Source organism: Sinohyriopsis cumingii, chromosome 9 (assembly GCF_028554795.1).
Source record: "Sinohyriopsis cumingii isolate HCF-2022 chromosome 9, ASM2855479v2, whole genome shotgun sequence".
Classification (NCBI taxonomy): Eukaryota; Metazoa; Mollusca; class Bivalvia; order Unionida; family Unionidae; genus Sinohyriopsis; species Sinohyriopsis cumingii.
In genome coordinates this window covers 107,433,128-107,450,665 of record NC_142969.1, presented here as the reverse complement: position 1 = coordinate 107,450,665, position 17,538 = coordinate 107,433,128, and the positions used below count along the sequence as shown (strand labels likewise).

At 33.9% G+C, this 17,538-nt stretch overlaps 1 protein-coding gene across 2 annotated transcripts in view; it reads left to right on the top strand.

Moving 5' to 3' along the window:
- Positions 1-5,215: 5,215 nt before the first annotated feature.
- LOC149792437 (polyglutamylase complex subunit TTLL1-like) overlaps positions 5,216-17,538 on the top strand; it is a 47,148-nt gene continuing 34,825 nt past the window's right edge. The window contains exons 1-5 of one of the 2 annotated variants that reach the window (XM_089971008.1): positions 5,216-5,280; positions 5,577-5,734; positions 11,230-11,295; positions 15,181-15,323; positions 16,450-16,554. In XM_089971008.1, the coding sequence (XP_089827134.1) occupies positions 5,613-5,734; positions 11,230-11,295; positions 15,181-15,323; positions 16,450-16,554 (436 nt within the window). In that variant the 5' untranslated portion in view covers positions 5,216-5,280; positions 5,577-5,612. The remainder of the gene's footprint in view (positions 5,281-5,576; positions 5,735-11,229; positions 11,296-15,180; positions 15,324-16,449; positions 16,555-17,538) is intronic. The other variant, XM_089971009.1, reaches the window with a different exon arrangement.

Sequence of the window (17,538 nt, the reverse complement as noted above, 5' to 3'; positions counted from 1 at the left end):
AATGGGTCTTGCAATTTTTCTTAACTCCGAAGCGCAGGAGTCAGTCCAGTATACCCTTATATGGAAGCGAACTCACATTCCTCGCTGCAAGAGGTAAAAATATATGTAAACCACCCAAGTGTTTGGCAATAGTTTAGTTCAAGGCTTTACAACGTTCGTCTTCCTTTTCACACAGGTAAGAGGAATTACGTACTACATTTTAAAGATTTTCTTTTAAAGCCACAGTGGAAATTTTTTTGAATGTTTCAAGATATTTGATTTTATTTATTTTAGAACAATTTAATTCCATGTTGAAGTATTTGAAATATTTTTGTATTCTTTTCATTAAATGCTACTAATCATATATATATAGCTAGGGCTGACATGTCTTGAGGTTGAAATGTCTTGGGAATTTTCTTGGGGTCGCGATGTCTCCCCATGCCTAAAATAAGACTTTTATGTGTTTTTACAATATACGGGGTTTGCGTGTACCGTTGTTTTATTATAATATCTCATGTGGCTTGGAATTTGGTCCGAATCATCCCATAATTTGGTCAGAAGGAGCAATGGTCCAGATGAGCAATGGTCCGAATCAGCAAGCATTCATTACTAGCAGCTGGCGGATGATGTCAGCTGATTCGGACAAAGCTTATTCGGACCGTACGAAGTATTATTAAGTTTCGTCGAAGATGTAAATGTGACACTTATAGACATTTCGTATTAATTTACAGGTGCGCTGAGAACTGCAATTAAGAAAAGAAAACCCGATTTTACGCGAGATAATGGATTGGTTCCGTATACAAATCAAATGAAATGATCAGACTGTTTATCTTGCAGTGTCAATGTATTAGAGAAATACTTCAAAGCAGTTCATTCGCCGTTGTGCACATTTAAAATAATAATATTTTTTTTTAAATTGCGAAAACACGGGACACACAGTAACAATTTTACACGTGTGCGTCTGCTTATGTTAATGTATGTATTAGATCCTTTGGTCACTTCAAGTCGCTTTGACGGCGGTGAAGTTGAGAGAATGTACAATACACATATGCAACGATAGATAAGTAGTGGCGTATTGCTATCTAAATAAGAGAACGCAATAAAGAAGTGAGGGAATGCATTTTACTCAGATGCGGGGTGGGTGGGTGAAGAAAATGGAAAGCGCAAAAAGGAAGGAAATGCATTTTCCACACCGCTACACACCTGACGACAAGGAGATTAGTAGTATCCGCTTGTACACAACCGGCAGACAGTTTTAGTTGCCACTATCGTCAGTGACAGATGAGTTCAAGGTGATTAATGCCATCAAAGTGATGATGTTTAAGACAGCAGCAGAGCGGGTGAACAGATCTTTTGCTGAAACATCATTTTTGAAAAATAAGGCTTCCTACGAAAACGAAAAGCAAATAAATAACTTCAATAACGTCAAACCATATCTTCTAACTTACCAAGAGTTTCTCTAATTGGGTTAGTTGTTGTTTTATTTTGTGTTACTTTATCGTTGAAGTTCGTGTTTTTTTTTTAAATTTGTATGTGCATTCGTTTACCCACCGAACGTTTCATTTAGTTCGCACCCTCTACGCTACTATAAATATGTGAGTAATTAAATCATTATTATATCAATAATGGAATCTTACACTAGTAGATTAGCTAGAGAAAGATTAGAAGCAATTGGAATATATCTGCCAGTTTATGACACTCTGAAACAAAAATTGCAAGAATGTCAATAATCTCAAATTGAATATGCAGAGGGTACAGAAAAAATATTTAAACCAATTATCGAACCAACCAAGAAAATTGTTACAGCAACTGAGGCGGCTCAAAAAGCACTTGAGACATTGCCTGCTGATATTACTGGCAGTCTTCATTTAGCTCAACCACCACCCCAGCAACTTCCTCAACCACAACCTATGTTCAACCATAACATCTGCCAAGAGTAAAAACTAAAATTATGGATAAATTTACCCCTAAAGGTATAGACATTATCGAGGATCGACTCAAAGCAATTGATATTGCTATGTTTGGACATTATGAACGAAAAAGATATGTAAAACCAGAATATGTAAAACTCTAAAACCTGGTGCTTGGGTTAGGGATGTATTTCGTGTCACTAATAAAAAGAATAAAATCAGATCTGCGGAAGATATTTATAATTTTAGCCTCTTTGAACAGGAAGTGAATGAGCATATTGAAAAAGTAAAGCAATTACAAAAGTAAAAAGAAATAAAACAACAGTTGGGAAAATCTAAAACACAAGAAAACTAAAAGAAAAAAAACTCGGATATAACAAGTGAGGAAGAAGGATCAACTAGAACAACAAGTGAGGAAGAAGGAGCAGCTGGAAGAACAACAAGTGAGGAAGAATTATATTATGATACAGATCCTGGCACCATCTCCACTGGATGTGGTTTTCTACTCAAGGATGTGGTTTTATTGCTTGTCCTAACAATATTCTTTCTGACGTACGTAGATTAGAAATTCTGAGGAAAACGTGCAGAAAATAATTCTTCAGAAATTATTAATGAAATATCTGATATTTGTCGAAGATTATTTACAGGAGGTGTTATGTTAATTATATATATATAATCACTCTATCTTACGATATAGCTATATCCTGAAGTAAGATACCTTTCTTTGTATTCCTTTGAAAATACCGATGATGTTATATTATTTGCAACACGATGGGGGAAAATTAACTAGAAAATACTAATTTATTTATAAGCGAATATTATTATAATATACAGGCGAGGTTACTCTTTAATAGCTCCATCATTTGCATGACATAATTATCTCTCTTCTTCTGTAGGTGTCTAACACAATCGGGAGATACTGAAATATATTGTTTTTTTTTTTTTTCTTTCTTGAATACGCCGATTTAGTAATATTATCTACGACAGATTGTACTGAAGGTATAAAAATATAAAAATATTTTCCAGCTGCTTTCATTGATTGAAATATTATTTCTTCACCAGTCTCTGTATTTACGGATTTAAGGACCCTAGGAAATTTATTCTATTTCCCAGGGCAACCAAATTGGTTACTTTGACTCTGTGTAATAGCTCGTAAATTACTCATGGAATTATCGAGTTTATTGGCATTGATATGATCGATCACAAGACCGTCTTAGAGTACAATCCCTCCCACGAAAACATACATATACGAACCTGTGACATAAATAATGTTACTTCCCCAGCAGAAAATTTGAGATAACCAGTATTAGTGACAGAACCGACTGTTTTTTTTTTTTTAGCCGACAGTACCTAATTACACCATCGCGGCATGCTTCATAATCCTCGATGATCTAGCCAGATAATCTTTCACAGTTCTTATAACTTTATCATTAATAACAGTATTATTTTTATTTTAATATATTTTCAGTTATCTTTATTTTTTAACACCACATTGCACACACAAATGCGCTTCTCCTCCAACTCCAGCACCACACTTTAGACACGGTTTTGGTCCTAAACTTCCTTGCTGGAACTAACACTGTCATGAAAAGCTAGAAAGGAAGAGGCCGATGACACAAAGCTGACCAAGCATCAGCCGCTCATCCACGAGTGCCAGCAGAACGGATGGAAGGCCTGGAATATACCGGCGGATATAGTATGCCGTGCCTTTACCTTTTGGTGTGGTTTGGATGTGATCGTTATTGCAGGACTTAGCCGCTGAAATTTTGTCACCAGGGTTAGCAAATAAGTAGACGAGGCCACACATTGAATTCAGATAAGAAAATATGTGTAAATTATTTCTGTTTCATGTTGGGCTCGTCAAGAGAACAAATATTAAAGAGATTTATTGTCCAGTGATTAACACAAGATAATTAATAAAACAAACTATTCAAGCATATTTTTAGTTCCAATATTAATTCATATTTGCATTTGTTTTTCTTTGCTTATTTTTGCAAAACTTTCCTTTGTCTTTTATTTATTCTCTCATGAAAATGTTAAATGAAGTCACATCTGTCTATCTTTATTTATTTATTTACTTACTTATTTATTATTTATTCTTCTTCACCAAACGTTTTTCAATAAAACTAAATACATGGTCCCTAAATTATACATCTTTCTTTATTTGAGTTTTAAAAATGATTTAAGCAGTCTTTGTGTTTTATTTTCTTTACGTCTTTATTTCTCAGATTCTCGATTTTTAATGCTTCGTTTTACATCACAATTAATATAACTTAATTGAATCCGATAATATCTTATTATTGTTTCTTTGATATGAACCATAATATAATAATAACCATAGAAATATCTCCACCCAAAATATTTTGTTCTACATTTATATTAACTAATATAAATTGTCTTCCAAGTTTTTATTTAACTTAACTTATTTATTGGGCTTATAATGTAAATGTATACCACCATTCTTGATAATCAGATAACTAAGGCCAAGGTATTAATTTGTGTAAATATTATTATTTTAAAAAATGAAAATGAAACATGAAATGATCTTACTAAAACAATACCGAGAAAATCTACAAACAAAAACATCAGGGAATTAATATTATATTTGTGCTTGTGAGTATATGTAATAAAATGATAACTGTATTTGTGGTTGTGGGTATATACAATAAACTGATAACTGTATTTGTGGTTGTGGGTATATACAATAAAATGATAACTGTATTTGTGGTTGTGGGTATATACAATAAAATGATAACTGTATTTGTGGTTGTGGGTATATACAATAAAATGATAACTGTATTTGTGGTTGTGGGTATATACAATAAAATGATAACTGTATTTGTGGTTGAGGGTATATACAATAAAATAATAACTATAAAACCATTAACGAAGAACGTTCGTTCTAGAAATACGCATACCATATTGTTAATCATAGTTACAGGGTGACTATAAAACGCGACAATGCCATCAAGTTAACATTTAAAAAAACCATATTCATCCTCTAACCTTTAAAATGCAAAAGATATCACTAACTCCAGAGACTCTAACTACTGTTAATGTTATGCGTTGAAGACCGTTTTATAGCATATACTGTGCAAATTATTAAATAACCCCATTTGGGGCTTGAATAAGTAAGGGACCCAGTCTGATATTTTCTATTCTCCAACCACTACGTAAATATGTTGGTTTTTTATTTATCATACATTCCGCATTAGGTAATATCTTTCAAATGTATTATTGAAACAGAATATTAACAGAAATAATTAGTTTATAGCTGTTGTAAATTAAATAATATTTTATGTTAACGCCAATATACTAGCTTTCTATTTTGAGACTATACGGAATGGCGTCCTAAGAAACGGTACTTTCCAACAGGTTAATGCTCTAATAAGTATGCAATTTAATACTTAACATTTTAAGGTATTCTTGGCGTAAATAACTGTGATTTAAAGCATAACTTTCGTTTATGATTTTATTTTTACTTTGATAAACCCCCTGGGATGTAACAGAAGGGGGTAATATATGTATCTGCTGCTGCCATACTGGGAAGTTGGGGTACCCTTTTTTCTTTAATTTGCAAGCTACTCATATTTGTGTGCCGTTTGTACTTATTTTCAATAACTTGTGGATAAATATTTTAACGGCTTACCGCAGTAAATATTTTGATTTCTTCAAATACTATTACAGATATGGTTTGATGTTCCCAAGACACACGCACACACAATGAGTAAAACTGCTGTACGTTTAAAGTATGCATGTGACCTTGACAAGTCAGTGCTGCTGAACAATTTTGAGGCCAGGGGATGGATAGCTGTCGGACCAGAAGATGACTGGAACTTCTACTGGTAGGGGAGACCAGATACAGTGAACATGTCCTTTATTGAGGAATATAGATCAATCATAAGTTCTCCTCTTTTCCTTTTCTGAATAGGTTCATAATGTTTTGAACCTGTCCTTCTTTCAACATCAACAACAATTCTTAATACTAAATTGATCATGATCAATATGTGAGTGTGAGAAACATCAGTACTAGTTTAGATAATAATTTGTATCGGGAGGAGAAACAAAAATCTAACTGTTGTGGCCAGGAATCAAACTTGTTTCATCTTGCTCACAGTCATGTGCACTAAAAGACAAGACCAGTTCAGCTTTTTATTAAGTGGCCTCGTACATCTCAACTGTTATGCTATTTCCCCTTTACTTTGACATTTGTCTTAAAATGTCTTGAGGATTCACCTATCTGAATGGTGAAATCCCATTCTTATGCAGGCCACCAATTACTGGGACTGTCCAAATGTAATGGGACAAAATAAAAAGTTACATGGTTGCAGTCCAGAATCAACCAAGTATATCTGTCCCACAGTCATGCACACTTCCCATGAGACTAAAAAGATCTTTTAAAGTACTTGAACTAATGTGTGAAAAACATGTTCATTATCACCAAAAGACAATGTACTTTCTGTTGGTACTATCTTCTGTTGAATCATGCAATATGAGGAAAACAAAATATATAATCTAAGAATTCATATATAGGTTGTATATACACTGAACATTTCATGTTTTGTTTCTGATGGAAAGGAAGTAACCTTGTACAGGGATGCATAACCTTTGGTTTTGTTGCTTAAAATTGAAATGTGATATATTTCTGATGAATGAAAATTCCAACCTGTGTATTTTGTGATGTATGTTCATGTGTTCCTGGGTATCAGTCGTATTTACCCTTGATTTGACTCCAGCATATGCTATCCACAACAAAAACTTATGTGCCAGTGATTGACAATTTGCTAGACTACTGTTTACAACTTAATGGTCAATAATATCACACCTATGTAAAATTAGTATGACTGTGTCGAGGGAACAGGTCACTGGCACCATGCTTATAATTGAATCAAGGTTAGGTTGTTTTGAGATTATCTTTGACATTTATGGTGGAGGAAGGGGGAATCAATTATGACTTTATTTGATTAATTTTTGATTAGATATCAGTGTGTCTGATTGCCCATTAAATTATAATCAGTTAGATGCAACTGTGGAAAATATGGCAGCTGATGAAACCAGTTGTCAAAGGTATTGGTGATTAATTTGCTTCATTTAATGAAATGTTAAAAAATTGGGTTCTTTTAATTAATGGGTATATTTGTTATATTAAACAGAAGAAGAATTATTTTATACTTTATTTTTGAAGATCAGACAGCTCTCAGTGGCAACTGGTCTGGTCTTTCAGCATCCATATCACATGTGATCACTGTATTTCCATCTTTCACAAGATTTTTAACCAGCGGAAATTAACTTTCCACTGTAACTTAAATTTTCTGACAACTTTAGGAGATGCAATCTCTTTTTCCTTAGAATTATTAATTACATTCTTTTTTTTTTAGTCTGAGGATTAGCATGATCATCTCTGAGACATAGACAGAATTAATATATAATTTTATATATCATTGTGATTTAACGATTTACAAATACATCAATATAACAAAATTATTCCATCTTGATGTTGAATTTTGAGCAATTCCAATGTATGAAATATATTACTGAGCATAATTTCTGGTAAATCTGTACTGGAATGCAATAAAATAAAAAAATTCTGTTAGTTTGCATACAATAAAACAAAAATTGCTTGTCTGGTATTATGTACATTTTTACATGAAGTGAACTTATTTCCAAATTATAGTAAAAAGTTTGAAGATAAAGTATGCTTTTAATGTTTGTTATATGTAGAGATTGGGTTAAAGTTGCATTAAAGGTTTTGTTGTTTTATTTAAAGGAGCTGCATTTAAAATTAAATTTTGCATGTCAAATGCTTTGCTTGATGTTGTTTTTGTAAAAGCGAAGTTCTATAATGTTTTCACATTTTTTAAGAATAGTTATTGCCCTTTTGACTTTATGCTAAATGCACTCATCAGATTAGTGGATTGCCATGTAATTTTTTGATCATTATCTGAAGATGTGCATATTGACAAATTACTGTGATCTACATATATTTGTTAGAGTTTGGCACTTTGTTGTTGTTTTTGTTGTGGGTTTAACACATTTTTCAGCACATGATGGGTTATATATGGTAGCCAGTATTTCTGGTGGAGGAAGAAACCTGGGAAGAACCACCAATCCATGGACAGCTGCTGGCAAACTTTCTCATACACCCACTTTCACCAAGCCCAAGAGGGGCCCCGTGTAGCCGAGTGGTCTAAAGCGCTGTCTGTTACGGATCACTGCCATCTCACGTCTGTCTGCTTGGGTTCGAGTCTTGGATTCATCCAATGTTGGTATGTGAGAGAGCTTGCCAGTAGCTTCTCGTGGGTTGGTGGTTCTTTCCGGGGTTTTCCCAGGTTCTTGCTCCACCATTAATACTGGCTGCCATGTATTATCATGTGCTGAAAAATGGCGTTAAACCCTACAATAACAACAACAACAACCAAGCCCAAGACTAGAGCCCACTTGGACAGAGGTGTGATAACAGTGATCAGTAAAGGCAAGCGCCTTAGACCACTTGGCCACCCTGGTCCCTTATAACTCTTTGTAACTTGGAATCTAATGTTGTGTACAACAGAAATTTGTGAACACAGCAAGTCTGACAATTTTCAGTGTATTGCCATTCTTTTTATATTGTATGATCATCGTTTAAATATGTGCATGTTATTTAATCTCTTTTGTCTCAAAAGATTTGTTAGAGTATCCTTGATATGCTGCAACTAAATGCAATGCGTGACAGAATCTTGTCTGTGCCACTTGCCTTTAAACTTGGTAGTTATTATTGTCATAAGCTAAAGATACAGATAATGCTAATTATTGTTGCTTCTTTGAGTTTTATAAGAGTTATTGCCCTTTTTAACTTAAAGTAGGATAAATAGTCTGACAATATGTGAAAGCTCTTGCAGTCTTTAGTAGAACATTGTAAAAATTATTACACATTATACTTATCACCAAAAGATATGTATGTTGAACAGTCGTGTTTACTAGCACTATTTTCACTATTTTTACAATGGACTAATTTTCTTCTTGAGTTAGGGGTGGGATGCTAGGGAGGCATGGTATATTTATGTGAGAAAATTGCTTACCATTTCTATAGTTTAATTTCTTGTGAAAAGTATTACATTTTTTTTTAGGGTTTGTAATCTGTAGACAGCAGGTTTAAGTTTGTATTTAAGATTTTTGTTTGTAATTAGGGTTTTAGTTAACATATGTGCATATGAAGGAACTGCATATCTAAATTTCATTTCAGCATATTAATGAACATTTTTTGATATTTATAACAAGTGAAGCTCAAGTTACTCTGTTTGCAGAGTGAACTATTATGTTGATGTGTATCTTGGTGGACTAACTTTGAATAACCTATATCCCAGCAGCTTAACACTCATTCTTCATTTACATTATCTGCTTCTATTTACCTCCAGTTCATAGAGAGATGCATTCTTATTCTGTGCTGCCAGAAGACCACTGAAGGGTCATCCTGATCATCTTTTATCTACAATCTTTTATTCCATGGCTGGATACAAGTGGTCAGGAAACAAGCTGCAAAAGAATAAAACCTACTGCAGGCCCAACAACCCAGAGCCCAGCCCTTATTTCCCAATAGGAACTAGAAAAGTTGGAAGGATGCCTTGTTTGCACACCAGACAGGGAAATCCTCCTCCAAACCTTAATCCTTGGTGAGGGCCTGGTTTCCTAGAGCAAATGATGAAACTATAAGGAGAGGGAAAGACCAATGTTTTTCCCGTGAAGCCTTCCAACAGAAATGACACCATGGTTGTGCTGCCCTTGCTGCCAGATTTTATTACTGGAAACACTTTACCATTGGAGGGGAGAGAATATGCACTGACAGCCCATGGGTCTTACATACAAATAGTCTCCAGATCATATTCATTGACCCTTTGAACTGTCCCTTCACTACAGAAGTCTTCAACAAGCCATTAAAGACAGACATTCTGTGATAAGAAATATGGAATACATGGTAGAGATCATTCACAATGCAAATTGATCTGGATTTTACTCCTAGCTTCCAAAGTCAGTGGCAGGCTTCAACCCTTCATGGATCTCAGCCAACTTGTTATGCAGATCCTGAGTTTGGTCATCAATGCTGCATCAGAAAAAGACTTTGTACTCAGCTAAGACACAAAGAATGTGTATCTTCACATTCCCATTCACAGATTTTCATTGAAATTCCTGAGGGTCACTTTCAGAGAAATGTGAACCAGTTTTGGGCACTATCATTTGGTCTAAATATCAGTGCTGGGGTCTTAATGTGAATCAGGGACAGAGTCATAAATTCTCACTTCAGAACCATTTCCATGTACATGACATCGGTCTACCTGTATAAGATTCTGAACGTTTATAATGAGTTTAATTAATGGGTGTATTTTTAAATGCATGTTGCTTGATTAGCACATTTTTGGTTTTCTGCATTGATATATTATATAAAGTTTTTCTTGACTGTAAACAGAATACGAGATGATCATCATACATATTATAATGATTTTGGAAGTTGATGTAAGATGTCACATGCTCCAGCTGGATTGAAATAGAAGAGTGCCCCACCCCCAACTACTCTCAATGTCTTTCCATCTCATTCTTTCTCCCCTTCTCTCCACATCAATAAAACATCTCATAATAGCTTACTATTTTTCATTTATTCAAATATTTTAAAGCTTTAAAAAATGTAGACTGCAGATTTTAATGTGTTTGTCAGCTTTAAGTTCTTCATACATAACTTTCAAGATTTCATTATTTGTGGAATGTCCTTTGATTGAAATAAATTCCAAAACAGGCCACTCCCTAAGAATAAGTGCCTTTACAATAATAGACTGTCTAAGGTAATTGATGTATATGGGAAGACTGATTGGAAAGTATTCCAGGTAATTGATGTGCATGGGAAGACTGATTGGAAAATATTACAGGTAGTAGATGTACATGGGAAGTCTGATTAAAAAGCATTCCAGGTAATTGATGTACATGGGAAGACTGATTGGAAAATATTACAAGTAGTAGATGTATATGGGAAGTCTGATTAAAAAGCATTCCAGGTAATTGATGTACATGGGAAGACTGATTGGAAAATATTACAGGTAGTAGATGTACATGGGAAGTCTGATTAAAAAGCATTCCAGGTAATTGATGTACATGGGAAGACTGATTAGAAAGCATTCCTGTTTTTGTCTTTTGCACCTGCACTTCATTTTCATGCAATCGATGAAGTATAGCCTTGAACACATGTAATGTTATCTTTCTTTTATCAGATTTTTACTGACTTATATTGCAGAAAGAAACAGTATTTATAATGAATATTTATTAGAACAAGTTTCATACTTACCGTTATATATAGATACATTAATATTTTCAACAGGGCTAATGTTGGGACAATACGGAATGTGTTCAGTGTCGAAAATGGTTACAGATTACAAGATGATCAGTAAGTTAAGCTGATTGTTTCATTTTTTTTTAGCTCATCTGGCCAAAGGCCATGTGAGCTTGTGTTTATGGCCATGCGTGTAATGTGTCATCTGTCATCCAACTGTCCATCAACTCTTCATAAACACCCTAATGCTTTATTTTTATTTAGGTCTTACTTCATATCTAAGCTTATATCAAGTTCACACATGAGTTCAGTTATGATTGACATTCATGCGTGTTAATGAAGTGAGCTTGCATTAATTGACTGTAAACACTCAAGATGACATATTTCTGATCAGATTTTAATTAGATTGGTATGTAAGCTTTTATCAGATTTTGATCAGATTGGTATGTAAGCTTTTATCAGATTTTGATCAGATTGGTATGTAAGCTTTTATCAGATTTTGATCAGATTGGTATGTAAGCTATTATCAGATTTTTATCATATTGGTATGTAATCTTTTATCAGATTGGTATGTAAGCTTTTATCAGATTTTTATCAAATTGGTATGTAAGCTTTTGTCAGATTTTGATCATATTGGTATGTAAGCTTTTGTCAGATTTTGATCATATTGGTATGTAAGCTTTTGTCAGATTTGGTCAGTATGGTGCATAAGCTTTTATCAGATTTTGATCAAATTGATATGTATGCTTAGGTCATCAGAATTCCAAATGAGCTTAATAAAGAGCAACATCCACGCATATTAATGAATTTATCTTGCATCTGATTGGTTGAGCTTGTTAACAATCTAAAGGTCATATTTCTAATGAAATTTAAACATGGTAAGGTTAAATCTTAAGGATTTTGGATGACTGAAAAGGTTGCTTCCTTTCTCTGGGTAATTCATGATCATCAGTAATTTTCCATCCTCAGAGTATAAATATCTTGAGAGTTCAAATTTTTTGGCAATATAACACTGCCTTCATCAGTGACTAATTCATGTATTAATAACATGACTTATACAAGTACAATGTACCGCCATATAGAAAACTGGTCTCTTATGATGTATCAGCACTATTCACCAGTATTCCAATGGATAGAGCTATGAGTGTGCTCAGAGAGAAATTAGAAGTAGACAATACTCTGAAATCTAGATGTGATCTCCCTACTGTGCCTTATTGCAACTGTGTTTGGACATCACATACTTTATCTATAATGGGCAGTTTTACCAACTGAAACATATCAGCAATGGGGTCCCCAGTCTCACCAGTAGTTGCCAATCTATATATGGAATATTTTGAGACAAAGGCCCTGAAATCAGTCAAGAACCCACCATCAATGTGGTTCAGATATGTGGATGATACCATGACTGAATTGCATGATATTCATTTTCAGGAGTTCTCTGATCATCTTAACTCCATTGAATGGTATATCCAGTTAACTTCAGAACAAGAAGAAAATGGCAAGCTACCATTCTTGGACATGTGTATACATGTAAATGATGACGGATCAACCAAAGTCAGCGTGTAAAGAAAACCAACCCACACTGACCAGTACCTAAACTTTATTCCAATCACCATCTGGAACACAAGAGGTCAGTTGTAAGATCTTAAATGCACCGAGCTGACCCTCTAGTCACTGATGAGAGAGATCAAGCTAACTTCCTAGTCACTGATGAGAGAGATGAAGCTAACTTCCTAGTCACTGATGAGAGAGATCAAGCTAACTTCCTAGTCACTGATGAGAGAGATGAAGCTAACTTCCTAGTCACTGATGAGAGAGACCAAGCTAACTTCCTAGTCACTGATGAGAGAGATCAAGCTAACTTCCTAGTCACTGATGAGAGAGATCAAGCTAACTTCCTAGTCACTGATGAGAGAGATCAAGCTAACTTCCTAGTCACTGATGAGAGAGACCAAGCTAACTTCCTAGTCACTGATGAGAGAGATCAAGCTAACTTCCTAGTCACTGATGAGAGAGATCAAGCTAACTTCCTAGTCACTGATGAGACAGATTGACTGGAGGAAGTAGAGCATGTGAAATCAACACTAAGGGTAAATGGCTATCCAGAGTGGATTTTCAAACTTCCAGAAAAACAGGAAAAAGCACCACACAAAACCAGGAGTAGCCTAAATAGAACCAACACTGGCATGCTATTTATATCCATGGTACATCTGAAGACCTAGCCAGAGTATTCTGACAATATGGGATCAACATAGATCACAAACCATACAACTCTTTAAGACAACAACTTACACATGTGAAGAACAAAGCTAAAAATTTGAAAAACTTGGATGATTTATTATATCAAAGGTATGATTGTGAGAAAGATTAATGGGGGAAATGGGCAGACTGTTAGAAACCAGGATTAAGAAACAAATCAGTAGAGAGCCATTGGTCATACATGAACATTGTAGCAATATGAAACATTCCATTGTCCTGAATCAAACCAAGGTGATCAAATCAGAGGACAATACGCATATATGGAAAAGAAAGGTGAAGGAGGCAATCAAAATACAAAAGTGGAGGCTGACACTAAACAGGGATGAGGGGCTTGATTTACCACCCATCTACACCAGTCTCTTCAGATCACATGACCATTATAAGTCATGTGACCAACATTAGTTGCTGTTGAAGGCAGTGTGATATTGCCGAAAATTTTGATCTCAAGATATTTATGCTCTGTGAGCAACGTCCACACATTAATAAGGTTATTTTGCATCTAATTGGTTGTGCTTGTTACAACCCAAAAACCTGATCACATTTTCATAGAATAAATGGTATGTAAGCTTATATCATCAGGATCATAGATGAGTTAGATTATTGTTTATATCACTTGTGGAATGTCAAGAGATTCAGTTCTAAACCATGAGTATACATGGTACAGTGGATGCAATTACTTGCCAGTTTTTTATTAAAGGAAAGCAAGAGAAGCAAGCTAGGATGAGGACTATTTAGAATTGGGTCATTTGGAACATCTTTGTTGTTTTTTTTGAGTGCAGTTTGAATAACTTTGACTCATTAAAAGAGAATCTAAGTGATACTTTCCAAATGGGTAGGTTTTGGTGGATGTGGCTGGATGTGATAATATGGTAGGTCCTTACAAATTGTAGATTTAAAAGAACACAGGATGATATTTCAGCCATGAGTGAAATGCTTGCACTTTTGTGTTTTTATTGTTCTTCCTTTAGCTTTTTATTGTCAAAAGTTTAAGAAGCCTCAAACTATTGCTTACATTGCAGCTGTTAGTGATGACACATCATTGAGTCATTGTGATGTCATTGAAGTTTATTATAACATACAGCTATGGCTTGAGAACCATTCAAAATCCTTGAGTTTTTATGATGTCATTGAAGTTATTATGACATAAAAACAGCTATGGTGTGAGGACCATTCAGAATCCTTGAGTTTTTATGATGTCATTCAAGTTATTATGACATAAAAACAACTATAGTGTGAGGACAGTTGAAAATAGCAAGAATTTATATCCAAAGCCTGCTACAGCATGCTATAGAAACAGCAGAGGGCATTTTGATTGAGGTTTGCAGTTCTGCAGAGTTCTTTCCCCTTTCCAAAAAAATCAAAACATGTAAGAACTACAAGATGCATACATTTCAGTGAAACAAGTTATTAAAAATGATAAAATAATACATACTAGAGATTATAATTAATGGTTTGTAATTTAAACTAAAGAAAAACATCAAAAGCATAAAAGAAATAAAAGTCTTAAGTTTATACCAAATCATCAGTCATACACAAGTGATGATGATTTTAAAGTTTCTTTTTTGATGTACATGTTATGAAGTGCACAATATGGCTTCAAGATGACAGGGTTCTATCTTTCTTATCAGTGTGTCATGAAGATTTTGTTGCAAATGTACAGAAAATTGAAAAGTAGAATAACATCACTTATACCAGATTATTATAATACACAGATTTGTAAGACTGTCCTGATTTTTTCAGAGTGATAAATCATTTTCCAAACCATTTGGAACTGACCAGGAAGGACCTGATGGTAAAGAACATCAAGCGATACAGGAAAGATTTGGACAAGGACAATAACCCCCTGGCAGAGAAGGATGAAACTGGACGCTACATTCATCTGGGTATACTTTTCTTTTTTGGCATTTTTCCAGCTACGAATCCATCTCCTTTTTTCTTTTCTTTATGCTATACTTCATCACTAATCCCATTTGAATTGTCTCAGTTATTTTTCATACCATGGGAATGAGAGTCAATTTTCTCTTGAGGATAATTTTTTCACTAATAAAAATGGAACAAGTCTTTGTGACTTAAGGAGACACAGCTAATTAAATATTTTAGGAGAGTATTTAACTTTTGGTAAATTATCACAGAATCAATTATTGTGCTAATTAAGACAAATAAATTCCCAAAACTAAGGAATTAACCAAGAAACCTCATAGAAGTTGGGATAAGAGGTCAGTTTGTGTGACACCCATGTTTCTAGGTAGCGCAAATACTGTTGTCATTCATATAAATTTATTTTGAATTGCAGTCTTTATTTTATTTTAAATGAGATATTGACACTATCATCTTTTGGAAAATAAGAGTAAGTCTCTGAAATAAAGTAGTTAACAAATTAAGTTTTTGTTTCAGGGCTATTCCATTAAAATGTACTTAGTACCCAGAGAAAGCACTTTTAATGTGGTATGCCCATGGATGCAATTTAGAACTTCATATAATTTTTCATATGAGCTCTATGTAATCAAGAGTACATTTGCATATATTTTTGGGGGGCCCCAAGTGGCCAAGTGGTCTAAAGCGCTCTCCATTACGGATCACTGCCATCTCACCTCTGTCTGCATAGGTTTGAGTCTTGGATTCGGCCAATATGGGTATGTGAGAAAGCTTGCCAGTAGCTTCTCAAGGGTCGGTGGTTCTTTCCAAGGTTTTCCGGGTTCTTCCTCTACCATTAATACTGGCCGCCATGTATAGCCTATCGTGTGATGAAAAATGGCATTAAACCCTACAGCAACAAAAAAAGCACATATTTTTTGTTAAAAAAAGCACCTTCTCAGGGTACCATGTATGTTTAAATGGAACAGCCCTCATTTCTTTTGCAATTTAACTATGATATAAGATTCAATTGTTAGTTTATGATCACTCCTTTATGGTTGTTATATTGATGTGATATTTGATTGAAAAAACTTTAGATTAAGTAAATATTTCATATATTTTTTATTGATTTATGAATGTTTTCCTCTGATTCAGATTTCGTTCCCCAGACATACATGCTGCCTGGTGATTACAACTTGTTTGTAGAAGAGTTTAGGAAGAACCCCAACACGACCTGGATCATGAAACCAAGTGGCAAAGGTTAAATGATTGATTTATACTTCTGATAATTGTTAAATTAATGATCATTTATTTATTGTTTTTTGACTAATGATAGCAAGGAAAACCGGATGATGTCATAAATGTTCTTTCTTTTTGACAGAGGTTTGAAGAAAGAGTATATGTATCATTTATTTGACTCTTAATTATCATTATACCAAAGTGTGCATAAGCTTCCCAAAAAATAATTTTGGCAGAGCCATAATAGTTTGTCACAGAAAGACCACATATTTTAAAAAATTTAATGAAAATCATATAATTTTGAATCATGAATTTTCTTCTTAATTTGTTCAAATCCAAGTGGAGTGATATGTCCAGTGAAAAGCTATCATACCTAAATTTTAAGAAATTATTTCTCAAAATAAATTCATAATCAGAATTAAGAATTCTTCCTGGATTGTAATTAAATAATTATCATGATAATATCACTTAAGATACATTTTGTTAATTTATATAAAATACAAATAGAAAGGATGAGGTTATGACTGCCTCAAAATTATATGCAATATGTGTTTTAAAAAATAGTTACTTATTAATGAATATATAACTTATGCTTTCATAATCTTTAATTTTTTCTCACATGCTTTAATTATGCATTCATATACTATGGTCCTTTTTTCACATACTTTAATTATGCATTGATATACTGTGGTCCTTTTCTCACATACTTTAATTATGCATTGATATACTATGGTCCTTTTCTTACATACTTTAATTATGCATTGATATACTATGGTCCTTTTTTACATACTTTAATTATGCATTGATATACTATGGTCCTTTTCTCACACCCTTTAATTATGCATTGATATACTATGGTCCTTTTCTCACATACTTTAATTATGCATTGATATACTATGGTCCTTTTTTCACATACTTTTACTTTGCTCATATACTTGTCTTATGATTTCAAATGCTATGTTTTATTTTCTTATATACATTAGGACATATTATTCATGCATCACC